The sequence below is a fragment of the Sus scrofa genome, chromosome 3 (assembly GCF_054392235.1).
Source record: "Sus scrofa isolate SSC_HxYL_T2T_F1_AM1 chromosome 3, Sscrofa_HxYL_maternal_Yorkshire_Landrace_v2.0, whole genome shotgun sequence".
In the NCBI taxonomy this organism is placed as follows: domain Eukaryota; kingdom Metazoa; phylum Chordata; class Mammalia; order Artiodactyla; family Suidae; genus Sus; species Sus scrofa.
Window position 1 is genome coordinate 24587641 of NC_139385.1, and position 14597 is coordinate 24602237.

A 14597-nucleotide genomic window follows, 5' to 3' on the forward strand; every position below is an offset into this window, starting at 1 on the left:
TTCATGTATACAACATAGTGATTCGATATTTGTATATATAGTAAAATGATAATAGTCCAGTTACATCCATAGTCATGTATACAGAATTTTTTTTTTTTTTTTTGGCTTTTCCCAAGGCATGCGGAAGTTCCCAGCATAGGGGTCTAATTGGAGCTATAGCTGCTGGCCTACACCACAGCCACAGCACCGCCAGATCCAAGCTGCGTCTGTGACCTACACCACAGCTCACGGCAATGCCAGATCCTTAACCCATTGAGTGAGACTGGGGATCGAACACATCCTCGTGGTCGGATTCATTTCCGTTGAGCCACAACAGGAACTCCCAGAATTTTTTTGCTTGTAATGAGAACTTTTAAGATTTACTCCTAACTCTCAGATAGGCACTTAGGGTTATTAACTATGGTAACCATGCTATACATTACACCTTCATGATTTAACTTATTTTATAACCAGAAGTTTATACCTTTTAACCCCATTCACATATTTTGCCTGCCCTCCACCCTGGTAACTGCCAAGCTGTAGTTTTTTTTTTTTTAATTCTACATATAAGAGAGATCACATGGTTATTTGTCTTTGACTTACTTCACTTAGCACAGTGCCCTCTACGTCCATACATGTTGTCACAAGGGGCAAATTTTTCATTCTTTTTTTTTATGGCTAAATATTCCATTGTATGTATACATATATATGCCACATTTTCTTTATTCATTCCTCCATTGGTAGACACTGAGGTAGTTTTCTTGATAATAATAATTCTAAAGTAATTAAAGAGTAATGTCTTGAGAGTTGGGCATTTAGTTGTGCCTTCTTGTCCTTGGTTTTCTTTTAATTTCCCTGTTAGAAATAGCCCTGGAGGGAACCTTACTTTATACATCTCTGGAGAGTGTTAGCGTCAGCTTAGATCTCTTTTTGTAGTTTCTTTTGTACTTTGATTTGTGCTGCCCCATGCCTCTGGGGACAGTTTTGAGTCTCTTGCAAGATAATAGAATTTTTGGTCTTGCTTCTCCATTGAACTTCTCATTGACTTTTAGAAATATCACTATTTTCTCCAAGAACATACATCAGAGCCTTGAGGTCATGAAAGGGATGTGTCCACGTGATCAAGTCAATGCTTCTTGTATTCTTCTAGAATTTTCCTTTCCCACAGGCTGGATTTCATTTACCACATGGTGAATGTTTTCAATAGCCCTGGTCTGGCATCTGTAATGCAAAAGCTCTGGCTACTCTCAAGAGACACAGGGAGGATTTGAATTTGCATCACCTTGAGGGGAGTAGGTTTTTTCTAGGCAGTCGTTTGTCCTGTGTTGCCACAGCCTTTCACAGACCGTGTCGTGTCTCGACAGAGGCAGGTGATGAGGCAGGATGGGCTTTGGTCTGTCCACCCCAGGCTGACCAGTGCGCCCAGTTCTGTGGATGCCTCATGGTTTGTGTCTACACCTGCCCAGGGCTTTTGCCAGATCCTCCGTATAAAAGGAAGTCGAAGGCAGGCCTGTTGGTGTAACAGACACCGAGTGCCTCCTATGTGCTGTGTACTTTCTAAGAGCAAGGGATGTTGCCCTGAGCAGAACAGGCCAGAAGATGCACCTGCTTGGTGTAGTTCACCTTCTAGAGAACAACTTTCATGGACTAGTGTCTCCTGATAGCTGAACTTGGTCGTAGTCGTCCTGGTGCCCTCATCTTGGAGCTTGGATTCTTCCTTGCATTAAGAAACCTGCCTTGAGGTCCTCCACGCAGATTAGCTGGGAAGCCGCCAGAGTGCCTCTCTCAGAGAGTCCTCACTTGGGATGTGACCCTGAGGCCTGCGCACCAACACGGGAGAGAAACACAAGTACAGAAACATGCATGAGCGTGTACATCTGTTCACCTGTGCACTCAAGCACGCATGCACACACACAGCCCAAACACACGGCACTATCAGAATGTTGACAGTGGCTCTTGGCATAATGGGCTATGGGTCATCTTTTTTTTTTTTTCTTTTTGTCTTTTTGCTATTTCTTGGGCCGCTCCCACGGCATATGGAGGTTCCCTGGCTAGGGGTCAAATCGGAGCTATAGCCACCAGCCCACGCCAGAGCCACAGCAACGCGGGATCCAAGCCGAGTCTGCAACCTACACCACAGCTCACAGCAACGCCGGATTGTTAACCCACTGAGCAAGCACAGGGACCGAACCCGCAACCTCATGGTTCCTAGTCGGATTTGTTTACCACTGCGCCACGACGGGAACTCCTGGGTCATCTTTAATTTTTCTTCTTTACTCTTTTTGGAAATGCCTGCATGGTCCCCAGTGCCCTAATATATGCTTATCTTGAGAGAAAACATTTTAAAAAGCTATTTTCAGGGAGTTCCCATTGTGGCACAGTGGAAACGAATCTGACTGGTATCCAAGAGGATGAGGGTTCAGTCCCTGGCCTCACTCAGTGGGTTAAGGATCCAGCATTGCCATGAGCAGCCATGTAGGTCACAGATGTGGCTGTGGCATAGGCCAGCGGCTACAGCTCCGATTTGACCCCTAGCCTGGGAACTTCCATAAGCCACAGGTGCACAGGTGTGGCCTTAAGAAGATGAAGAAAGAAAAACCCTGATATTTTCATACATTCATGCATGTTTCTCTGTGTGTATGTATTTAAAAGTTTACATTTAAAATGATTTATTTGTCTTTTTATGGCTGCACCCACAGCAGTGGAGGTTCCCAGAGTAGGGATCTAGTGGATCTGCAGCTACCAGCTTGTGCCACAGCCACAGCAACGCCAAATCTGGGCTGCATCTGCAACCTACATTACAGCTCATGGTAAGGCTGGATCCTTAACCCACTGAGCGAGGCCAGGAATTGAACTCACAACCTCATGCTTCCTAGTCAGATGCGTTTCCACTGCACCGCTGTCGGGAACTCTTAAATAAGTTTTAAAAGTTGTTTTTACTAAAGTGTAACAGCTCTTATATAGCAAGGAAATCTACAAACATTTTTTTCTAGTTTGTCCTTTGTCATTTTTGACTTTGTGTACGGTAATTTTTTCTTCTTTTCAATAAAAATAAAATGGGCTCACACCATGCATGCTCTTTTATAGTGTACTTCTTTTCACGTAGTATATGCTGAACTTCTTTCCAGGCCTGGACATACAGGTCATCACCTTCATTCTTCTGAAAGTTTATTTTTCAGCTGCACCCATGGCATATGGAAGTTCCCAGGCCAAGGAATCGAATCAGAGCCTGAGCTGTGCCCTATGCCACAGCCATGGCAACGTCTGATCCTTAACCCACTGCATCTTGCTGGGGATTGAACTGGCACGTCCACAGAGACAAGCCAGATTATTAACCCATTGTGCCACAGCAGAAACAACTATCAGCTTAATTCTTTTGTTTTGTTTTGTTTTGCTTGGGAGGTTCCCAGGTTAGGGGTCCAATCAGAGCTACAGCTGCCAGTCTCCACCACAGCTCATGCAATGCCAGATCCTTAACCATTGAGCAAGGCCAGGGATCGAACCCACAACCTCATGGTCATGAGTCAGATTAGTTTCTGCTGAGCCACAATGGGAACTCCTCACCTTCATTTTGAATCGCCTGTATTTGTGTTGTCTATTTGATTCTCTTTGCAGAAGAGTCCCTTGAATTCCTGGATGAAATGGAGCTTCTGCCTTCATGCAGCATTACTGCCTTTGCTGGGCAACCAAAGGAGGCAGTGATCTGGGTAGGTGACTTTACATTTGTTGATTTGAGCCAGAAATGGGAACTTTGGTCTCCAAGGAATGTAAGACATGACTGGTCCTTTTGACCGGGAAAACTAGAGGGTTGTGTGTATGGATCCAAGAGCATAGCCAGAGAATTAGCTGACATAGCCTCTGTGTTTTCATAGCACAAAACCCTGAAGAACTGTTAAATACACCACATGTCTCAAAGCAGACAAACCCACAGCCCTTAGGAAATTTACTGTGGAATTTACTCAGCTGGACGGTAAAAGACCTTGAGGCTTGTAATAATCTTTATAAAAGGAACTGATGTTTGTCTTTGTAATCAACTTATAACCAGGTTTGCTAGACATTAAACACAGATCTTTATATCTCTCTAACACCCCCCTGCAGCTGCGGGTTGAGTTTCTCCATCTTATCTTCTCATATATTTAAGGTAAATTTCCCTGGCCTGGTAGAGGAGGGCCCCAGAAACACAGCATGAAGCCTTGACTCAGTGTGTCCTGACCCGGTTCATCCTTTACAGCTGCCCCATATTGAGCTCACTTCCCTGTGGGCAGCTTCCTAGCCCGGGGGGGACCAATTTAGATCCCAGTCCTGGCCTCTAATGTCCTAGGTGCCCCCAAGCTTCCTATAGATGTGTCTGACATATGACCTTAGGCAGGTAGTCAATGCAACCCAAAGTCAAGGATTGTCTGCTGTGTGAAAATTTCAGGTCGTTAATCATCTCCCTTGGGCTTATCTTTCTGCTAGTTTATAAATTTACCCAGGTGGGCAGTTTTGCCCACAGGATCCTTTAAAATTATTTTTTATTTTAAAAATCATCTCTTTAGTGTGTTTTCATACTGCCATCCTCTCCCATTTTTAAAAGCAATGTAACTTTTAGTAACTTTCTAAAAAAGTACGGCAAAGAAAAAAAATCATTTTTTTTTCAGAGATAACATTTCTGGCAACTTTTTCCCTTCCATCCTTTTTCTAGCTGTTGTCTTGTTTGCCCACCATTCAGAGATAACATTTCTGCTTGCCCACCATTCAGAGATAACATTTCTGGCAACTTTTTCCCTTCCATCCTTTTTCTAGCTGTTGTCTTGTTTCTAGCAGAGTTGGATTTATTTATGTAACCTTGATTCCTGCTTTTCGCTTAAACTTAGAAGCATTTCCCCTTCCTGGAAAAAACTCTGCCTGACCATAATTTTAATGGCTTTATCACTAGTCAGTTATGAGGCTGTATCTGATTTTACTTAGCTTTCCCATACTTTAAAAAAATTATTTGGTGGTTTGTAATAGTATAGGGTTAATTCCTTTTTTTCTTTCTTTCTTTTTTTTTTTTTTTTTTTTTTTTTGGTCTTTTTAGAGCTGTACCACAGCATATGAAAGTTCCCAGGCTACAGGTCAAATTGGAGCTGCAGCTGCTGGCCTATACCACAGCCTTAAAAGAAAAAAAAAAAAACAAAAAACAAAAAAACCCTTAAAGTATAGCCTTTAAAAGACGGAAAAAAAAAAACCCTACTCTTTTCATACATTCATGCATGTTTCTCTGTGTGTATTTAAAAGTTTACATTTAAAATGATTTTTTTTTTTTTGGAGTTGCTATCATGGCTCAGTGCTTAACGAATCCGACCGACTAGGAACCATGAGGTTGCGGGTTCGATCCCTCCCTTGTTCAGTGGGTTAAGAATCCGGCGTTGACAGGAGCTGTGGTGTAGGTTGCAGATGTGGCTCGGATCCTGCATTGCTGTGGCTCTGGTGTAGGCCAGCAGCTACAGCTCTGATTCGAACCTTAGCCTGGGAATCTCCATATGCCGCTGGAGCGGCCCAAGAAATGGCAAAAAGACAAAAAATTAAGAAAAAAATGATTTTTTTTTTTTGTCTTTTTAGGGCTGTACCCACAGCATATGGAGGTTCCCAGGCTAGGGATCTAGTTGGAGCTACAGTTGCTGGCCTACACCACAGCCACAGCAACACCAAATCCGAGCCATGTCTGCAACCTACATCACAGCTCATGGTAACGCTGGCTCCTTAACCCACTGAGCAAGGCCTTGGATCAACCCAAAACCTCTTGGTTCCTAGTTGGATTCATTCTTGCTGTGCTGTGACAGGAACTCCAGTATATTTAATTTTTTTTAGCCACATTCACAGCATGTGGAAGTTACCAGGCCAGTGAATGAACCTGAGCTGCAGTTGCAGCCTACACCACAACTGCAGCAACACTGGACTCTTAACCTGTTCTGCCTCATGGGAATTTTCCCATTGATATTTTAGACATGAACCTTCTTTACCATAGGCTTGTCCTACTGGGTTGTTGTCTGTTTTTGTTTGGTTATGTGCATATTGATTCCTTATTGACCACTGATCATATTCTTGTAAAATATTGTAAAATAATAGACGAAGCCAAGAGGCAATACCGGTAGCCCCCTCTGGGCTGAAACCAGGTTCTGAGTCATCTCAGTTTTTCAGGCCTAGTTTTTCCATGAGTGAACACTCAAGGCCTCGTGGATCTGCTTAGGAAAGATGCTTTCAGGAACTCCCCAAAGGGAAGTAAGTAAATCCACCCTCTGTTTAGGTACAGAGTCTACTGCCCTTAAGATTTGCTCCCTGTTCTCCATTTTCAAACCAAGGAAAAGACCAATAGGAAACAGAAACCAAAAAACAAAACTAAAAGCTGTAAAAGAACACCCATAAAATCAAACATTAGAGGGGTATCTTAAAGATTATGGGCAGTATGCCATTAAAATCCCAAACTTGAAACTTGGCACTGAGAATATTCAGGTGAGTGTATATATGGAATGTAAATATTTGTAATTGCACATATATGGATATGCATATCCACACACCATATATACATATATGTCTGTACACACACACACACACACACACACACACACACGTATCCATCTGTAAGCAGTTAAGCAATCCATACCTATATGTGCACCACAGATACACACCATTTAAGCACCTGAAGTGTTCAGGGAGGAGTCTAAATCCAGGTGAGTTAGTAGGTTTATGAATTGCTCAACCTAATTTCCTAAAGGTTCCACAGCTTGTGGGAACTACCTTCAGTTGTTACCAGGGCTTTGTGTGTTCCTGTTTGTCCAGCATTTGGAATAACACTGGGTACACGGTAAACACACAGCAGGGATCCAGGAGAAGTCATCAACCAGCCCCAGCCTTGATCCTCAGGGTCTGGGGGAGCAGGGAGGGCCCCTTCCCATTCCCTGAATCCTCCGATGAACAAATGCTTGTGGGAGGGCATTTCACAGCTTCACATGCATTCCCCACTGTTGCAGCTGACACTTCTGCAAATAGGACAGAATCAGTGCATGTCACTTTCATGGACAGGTGGTTGGGCCAGATGAGTTTCCCACAGGAGGAATGTGAGAAGGTTTTGGGCGGTCCCCTGACAGATGCTTTAAATGTTACTAGTTAGGTATGTTACAGTGTGTGTAAGAAAACATGAGGTAGCTCCTCAGCTCTGAGAAGTAAGAAAACTGAATTGACTTAAAGACCCATCCCATTCAACAGGCAGTATGTGAGTGTCAGGAACAGATGAAAGCAGCAGTGGATGGAAAGAAGATTGAGCGACTTGCAGATCTTTCCAAATCTGAGATTTTTGAGTCTTTCATTCTGGGTTTGAAACACCAAATCAAGACATTCAACCTCTGGGGACCAGAGGTCGGTCGTGGAAAAGGCAGCAGAATTAGGTGAATGCTATCATGGTGCAGTGATAACCACTAGTCACATTTGGGTGTCTACTCTGGGTGGTTGATATGTGTGGATACGCCCATTCAAACAAACTTGGAACCATTCTGTCCCTATAATCTTGGAGCTGGATTTGTTGACCTGATAACTCCAGGTTCAGTCTTTTTGTAAAGAACGTTTTGCATGTTCATTCTTGGTTATTGTCTAAGGACAGAATCCCCAAAGTGGGCCTGTTTGGTCACTGGGTCCCCATGTTATGCCACTTTTCATCCCTGTTGCCACCGTTCCCTGCAGCTCAACTGGGCCCCTTTGACAAGGTGATGGTTGTCCCCCTGGGCCCTTTTTCCCTGCCCTCTCCAAAGCCAAGTTCAATTAAAAATGACTTTTCTTGCTGATTTGAAAGGGACAATACTGCTTTCTGGTTCAGCTTTCATTTTCATTTTGCTTTTTTTGTTCTCATTGATACGGCTGATCTTTTTGTATGTTCATTTTTCAGTTGTTTCTTCTTTTGTGAATTGGCCGTTTCTGTCCTCTGTCTATGCTTTTTCTTCTGGGACATTAGGGGTTTTTTATTTATTCCCTTATGAATCCTTCATATTCTAAGGATATGAGCACATTGTGACCTGTTACAGATATTTATCCTCATTTAATATTTGACTCTTATGTTTGTGTATGAAATCCAAACTTGTTATGAAGACATACAATGTTTTCAGTTAGGCTGCACCCATGGCATATGGACATTTCCAGGCCAGGGATCAACCTGTGCCACAGCACAGGCCACAGTGACAACACCGATTCTTAACCCACTGTGCCATAAGAGAAGATCAGGCAATACTATTTTTTTGCATTGAAGTACAGTTGCTTTACAATTGTTTTAGGTTCAGTGTACAACCAAGTGATTTTTTTTGTACACATATATGTTTATATAAAAATTCTGTGACACGTGGTCTTGCATTTTAACTTTTCTCCAATCAGATGTGACTTTCTCTCTCTGTCTGGTTTTCTATTCACAGCCACACCTACAGCATATGGAAGTTCCCGGCTAGGGGTTGAATTAGAGCTGCAGTTGCAGGCCTAGGCCAGAGCCCCAGCAACCCTGGATCTGAGTCACATCCATGACCTACACCATACTTTGCAGCAATGCCGGATCCTTAACCCCCTGAGTGAGGCCAGGGATCAAATCCACATTCTCACAGACACTGTGTCAGGGTCTTAACCCTGAGCCACAACGGCAACTCCAGATGTGACTTACTTACTCTCTACATACCCTGCAGTCACTGTCAAATTGTGTTAGAGCTGTTATTCCCTGTGCACGTGGACTCAATGGTTATTTCTGGTGGCACGGTGAGACTGGACCGCTGGGACCATGGCTCCTGGTGCTTTAGTCCACAGAGCATTGAAGGGCCATTTGAAGAAAAAGTGTAAAACCTGATCCCTTTTGAAGGTCACCCATTCATCCCTTCTGAGGAGATCAAGAAGGTTCCAGGATCAAAACTTCCAGAGGGAGGACCAGCTGCTTGGAAGAAACCCTCAGTGTGGGTGGAGAGAGCTCTGAAGACCTGCATCCTCAACAGCGCCCCCCCATGGCCTGAAGGTCTGTGCGTGGAAAGGCACAGACGCCCCGAAAGAGAAGCTTTGGCCAGCATATTTCACACATACTTGCCGTTTTCATTTGTACCGGGAGAGAGATGACTCTGTCTCAATAATGGAACTTTTGAGTAACCACGAAAATAAAATTCCAAACAGTGAGAAATACGTTTGCTAACTGGCAGTGTTTTCTATTCCTTTTTTTTCTGTCTTACAGTGGACAGTGTCTTAGATATAATGAAATATACAGCCCATGTGTCCTGAATCCCTTGCCGTTCCCAGTTGTTCTCAGCCACATTTTAGATAATTGGGGAGTGTTCATTGTGTGGATGCCCTGGAATGTGCTCAGCTCAGTCCAGTCAGTTGTCCGAATCATGGTGCTCACCTCCTTTCAGAAGCCCAGCAGCTATGCCCAGCAGCACCCTCTTCCCACCTCTTCCCAACAATGTGTTGCCCATCTTTTTTTCTTGACCACTCTCCTGGAAACCACTGGCAGTCCCTGGATTGGAGGACTGGGAAGACACGTGTGTTGGAACCATTAGGATGTAGGAGTCATAGGAACTAGTGATTGGTGGTCCTTGTGTGATGTCCATACATCTCCCCAAGGGATGGGGGTCCTTGTGTTATGCCTGCATCTCCCCATCTCATTGTTGTCACACATCACTGACCATGTCAGGTGTGCTGTGGGGATCCATGCCAGGCCCTGTGTGACCTGAATCTGCTTCTGTCTCCAACCTCTTCTCCAGTTTCTCCTGTCTTTTTCCCCCTGCCTCCTTCCTGCAACACTGACACTCTTCGTCCATCCGTTCCCAACCCTGAGCCTTTCTCTCTGCGTTTCCTTCTGTCTGGAAGGCCTTTTGCACAGCGGACTCTCCCACATTCTCTAGGCCTCACCTCAGCCATGCCATTTTCAGGAAGGTTCCCTTTCCCCTCTAAGGAGGTTTTCCACCTGCCACATGGGTCTCTGCCTCCTTTGTCAGGATCTCCATTTTTGTCGCTCTTCCTTCCCTGTTTATTGATCACTGTAACCCAGTGCCTAGCACTTTGCAGACACTCCCTAAATGTGGTTTGACTGAATGAATAGCATGACGTCGGCTGATAATACAGAGATGGGGGGGTAGAAACTGCTCCTTGCTACTCAAGATGACACTAATCCAACAAAGAGGACTTAGAGGCAGGCAAATTGGTGACATTTACAGCAGTTTGTGGTCCTCAGCAGTGGGGCAAGGGCCTCCTCTGACGGGAGTAGGCAACAGAGGCTCCACGTTGTTGAAAGGATCCTTGCTCTGGAGGTGGGATTGACTAAGGTCCCTTTTTGAGACCTGTTCTCATCACTAGTCTGCCCTTCTTGCTTCCGCTGCAGATACGGCTTTTACCACTAGGTGGCATGAGGTGATGCCTTTGAAATCTGGGTCCCTCAAAGGGCCACCTACACTGAGACCACATTTTTCATGGCACTTAGACGGCCAACATAACACTTGAAACAGAAGCTTCACAAAACATCCTCCCCCTTACCATGTGTAATGACGCTGTTGTTTTCTCTTTGACTCTCTCCTTCATTATCTAAAATGGAGATTTGCAAACTATGATATGGATTTTATTATATGAATGGATCCCAGCTCATTGGTGGAAAAGCACTATTTCAGACAAGGGAGCATGTTTGCTCTGTTCTGCTTGGACAGTCTGGGCTTATAGCAAATTGTGTCTCTTAGCGAGTACTTTGTGTGTTGCTGTGTCGTGTTGCTGCTTTGAGTCGCTGAACAGTGGTCCTTGCTGGATTTCTTAGTGCCATCTCGGGTAACAATCAGCAGTTTCTACTCCTCCCATCTCTGGATTATCCGCCCATGTAAAGCTCTAGGTCCAGTCAAGCAATGTTTATGGCGTGCGTGTCAAACCAAGGGTGCTGGTTACAGTAGTGAATAAAGGAGAGAAGGGACAGAGATGAAGATAGAGATGATGGTAAATGACCTATAGACCTGTGTGGCAGGTGGAGAACCTCCTTAGAGGGGAAAGGGAACCTCGCTGAAAAGGGCATGGCTGAGGTGAGTCTTAGGAAATGTGGGAGAGTCCGCTGTGCCAAAGGCCTTCCAGACAGAAGGAACTGCAGAGAGAAAGGCTCTGGGTTGGGAACGGATGAAGAGGGTCAGTGTCACAAGAAGGAGGCAGGGGACCTGCAGCCCCGCAGGAGAGGGCTTCCCAAACCTCTGCCGGGAGGACACATTATTTTCCCCAAACTGAATCCTTTCTGGATGACATTCTGTAAAATACAATAAAAGATGCTTTTCAGAGTTCCTGATGTGGCTCAACAGATCCTGCTTTGCTGTGGCTCTGGTATAGGCTGGCGGCTACAGCTCTGATTAGACCCCTAGCCTGGGAACCACCATATGCCATGGGAGCGGCCCTGGAAATGGCAAAAATGGTAATAATAATAAATAAATCAATAAATCAACTGGACTCCTGTTTTATTTCATTAAGTAGAACTTAAAAAAAAACAAAGGCAAGGACTGTTTTCTGTGAACACATGCTCAGAAATGGCGCCTTCATCAGGGCTGGGATGCTGGACGCAGGTCCAGGGAATCCAAGCAGTGCAGTGGCACAGGGAAAACCACACGGGTGGGGAAAAGGCCCAGGCCCTGGGCTAGAAAGTTGTGGGGGTGAGCCCAGGGGCAGAGGTAGTGGGGACAGGTCCCTGGAGTCAGGCCCACTGAGTGAGGCCAGGGATCAGGACCCGCAACCTCATGGTTCCCAGTCAGGTGTGTTTTCACTGCGCCACGACAGAAACTCCTGGGTCTGTACTTTAAACACAGTATAACCAGCTCACCCAGGATGGGGCTCATGAAAATGAAGGAACACAGCTAGCTTAGAGGTTAAAGACCAGTGCAACGTGTTGAGTGGAAGCCTCCCTGCTTCAGGACTCACCAGTTGTGAACTGGCCCTTCAGCTTCTGGAAGACAGGGTCCTGCACAGTGGCCTGTGCCCACCAGGCAAGAGACTCAGAGGCCGTGCTGGAGAACATGGTCGAGACATTGGACATGTTCTCCAAGCCCACCCCAAACGTGCTCACCAGCTTCTTGACAAAGTTGAGAGTGTGGGAGTGATTTTGGCATCGGACACAGCCCCGCTTTTCTCAAATGCAACCAAGTAGCACTTGGCCAGGCCCTGCTGGAGCTGCCTGAGAGCCTGGGGGAAGAGACCCAAGCAACTCACACCACAGAGCTTCCGTCTGAGCACCAACCCAGCCCAAAGCACCTGCCTGGCATGGCCCCAGACCGCAAAACAGGTGGGGTGGGGGGGATGCCTGGACCCTCCTGCCTCGAGCTGTGTTAACAATAAGGAGCTACCGCCCTGAACATGAACAAAGCCCCCCGACTCTGTGCGTCATACACGTGTCCGTTTGTGGGTTAACCCAGGAGGAACCTCACTGTCGGACAGCCTCAGTGCTACTGTGCGCGCGCGCACACACACACACACACACACGTGGCCCTCTCGAGGGCCCCTGACCGGTGGGACAAATACCTGGGCAAGAAGGCTGCGGAGCTTAGCAGCAGCTCCACTAAGGAGCAGCCAGGCTCCTGGAAGGTCGCTCCGGCCCCCGGAGACGAGCAGCCCACGAGCTAACCCTGGGCCCACCCCCAGTGATGCTGTCTGGTCAGCAGCAGGACTCAGGTGAACAAAGTAAGCATTTTGAGGCCAGAAATGGCTTTCTCAATTTCATAGTCTCTTGACATCTTCTGCCTCCAGCACCTCAGGCTGCACAGGGAGGGCACAGCATCTGCTGCTCCACCGGGCAGTCCGACAAGTGCCTGAACACCCAGGTGGCAGATCTAGAGAGTGGCCACAGGAGTTCCAGAAGGACAGTCCCTCCGCAGGAAGGCAGCACCCCAAGTCCACTCCACATACCTCCTCATGCCAGTTCTCTTGGAACCAGACCATCTGGTCAACGATGCCTTTCAGGGAAGACACCAGGGTCAGGTGTAGCTCCCGCTGCATGTGCGTGATTCGGCTGCAGCACCACATGGGGGCTGTGGCTCTTATGGGCCCTGGATCTGATGCAGAATGGGACTGGTTACCCACTGAACTTGGCTGCTGCTGTCCAGACTCTGAGAGCAACACACACAATGCCAATGTCAGCACCAAACTGACCGATAGGAAGGTCGGTGCTCTAAGGACCCACCGGCCAAAGGAACGCTGGTTCCTGCCAGCTGCTACACCTCACGCCTGCCTCCCCAGGGGCTGTGTGGGGACGCCCTGGCTCTAAGGAGAGGGTACTGTGGAGAGCAAGACAGGTACAACTGGGCTCCCAAACAGTTTGGTAAAAACACAAAAAGCGTACATTTCTTGAGAGAGAGCAAGTGTGGTGGCATGCTGACGGGTGGGTCCCAGTGAGGCCAGGCAGGTTTGCTGCACTTTTTTTTTATGGCCGCACCCATGGTATATGGACATTCCCGGGCCAGGGATTGAATCGGAGCTTCAGCAATGCTGGACCCTTTAAACCCACTGTACCGGGGCAGGGATGGAACCTGCACTGCCATAGTGACCTCTGTAGTCAGACTCTTAACTCCCTGAACTCTCTTTTTAAATTTCAGTGTAAGTTGGAACATTTTTTTAAATGTTTTGCAAAACATTTCATAATACCTTCCTGGTATTACAGCTCAGAGGATCTAAAGTAGTTGCCAAGTCCGTCTATGTGTTTTCACCCGAAAGCCAGCCCACACGGATAAGCAGTTGCTTGCTGTAGAAGCAATGTGTTGTAGAAGCCCTGGTGCCATTTTTCTAGCTTCCACACACTTAGAATGAAAAAAAGTAACTTTCAAATGACCAAAACACGAATCTGCTTGGGCAGATCCAGGGGGCCGGGCTAACATGCACTGGGTGATGTCCTCATGCCCCCAGCACACGAGCTGGCGCCACTGCCACCACCGGCCAGTGGAGGGAGTTGCCTTCCTAGGAAGACTCTGCCCTCGCAGCATGCATGTCTACTTATTAAAAATGTGGTGATGCAAAAAACGAAAAAAAAAAGTGATGAAGTGGGAGTTCCCGCTGCAGCACAACAGGATAAGTGGCATCTCGGCAGCACTCAGACATAGATTTGATCCCCAGCCAAGCACAGGGGGTTAAGGATCTGGTGTTGCCACAGCTGCAGTGCAGGTTGCAAATGCAGCTCAGATCTGACCCTTGGCCTGGGAGCTCTATATGTTGTGGGGCAGCCAAAAAAATAAGAAAAAAATGGTGAAGCCAATGGTGTTTTAATTGTTTACAAGGCACCACGCCTAGCAGGTAACTGGAACCATTAAGTAATTCATTTCTTTATAAACTAGGGCTATTCAATATAGATTGAAAACTTCTATTTTCAGTACATTTTTACATTTAGTAAGACTGATTTTTATTCTGATTCTCACACCACCTGAAGATACCTTTCTTTGTAACGTAGTTAACTGATACCTCCACTGTTTATCAGGATGCACTTTTAACTAACAGGGCAAGTTAAAGTTTCTAATTATTTACACCTAAAAACGTTGGGTGGTTTTTCTACTTAAGCTGCACTGGCTCATGTGCAGAGGATGGATGGGGAAGGACCATAAACCTCACGGCGAGATGAGGTTCTGTCGTCCAGCCCCAGTGTCCTC

General features: G+C 46.2%; 1 protein-coding gene across 1 annotated transcript in view; it reads left to right on the forward strand.

Annotated features, from left to right (window-relative positions):
* The window catches only part of LOC100626661 (leucine carboxyl methyltransferase 1), a 50668-nt gene extending 41530 nt beyond the window's left edge, over nucleotides 1-9138 (forward strand). Inside the window, 2 exon segments of the mRNA XM_085017265.1 lie at nucleotides 3595-3686; nucleotides 8828-9138. Coding sequence (XP_084873391.1) covers nucleotides 3595-3607 — 13 coding nt within the window. The 3' untranslated portion in view covers nucleotides 3608-3686; nucleotides 8828-9138.
* Nucleotides 9139-14597: the final 5459 nt, after the last annotated feature.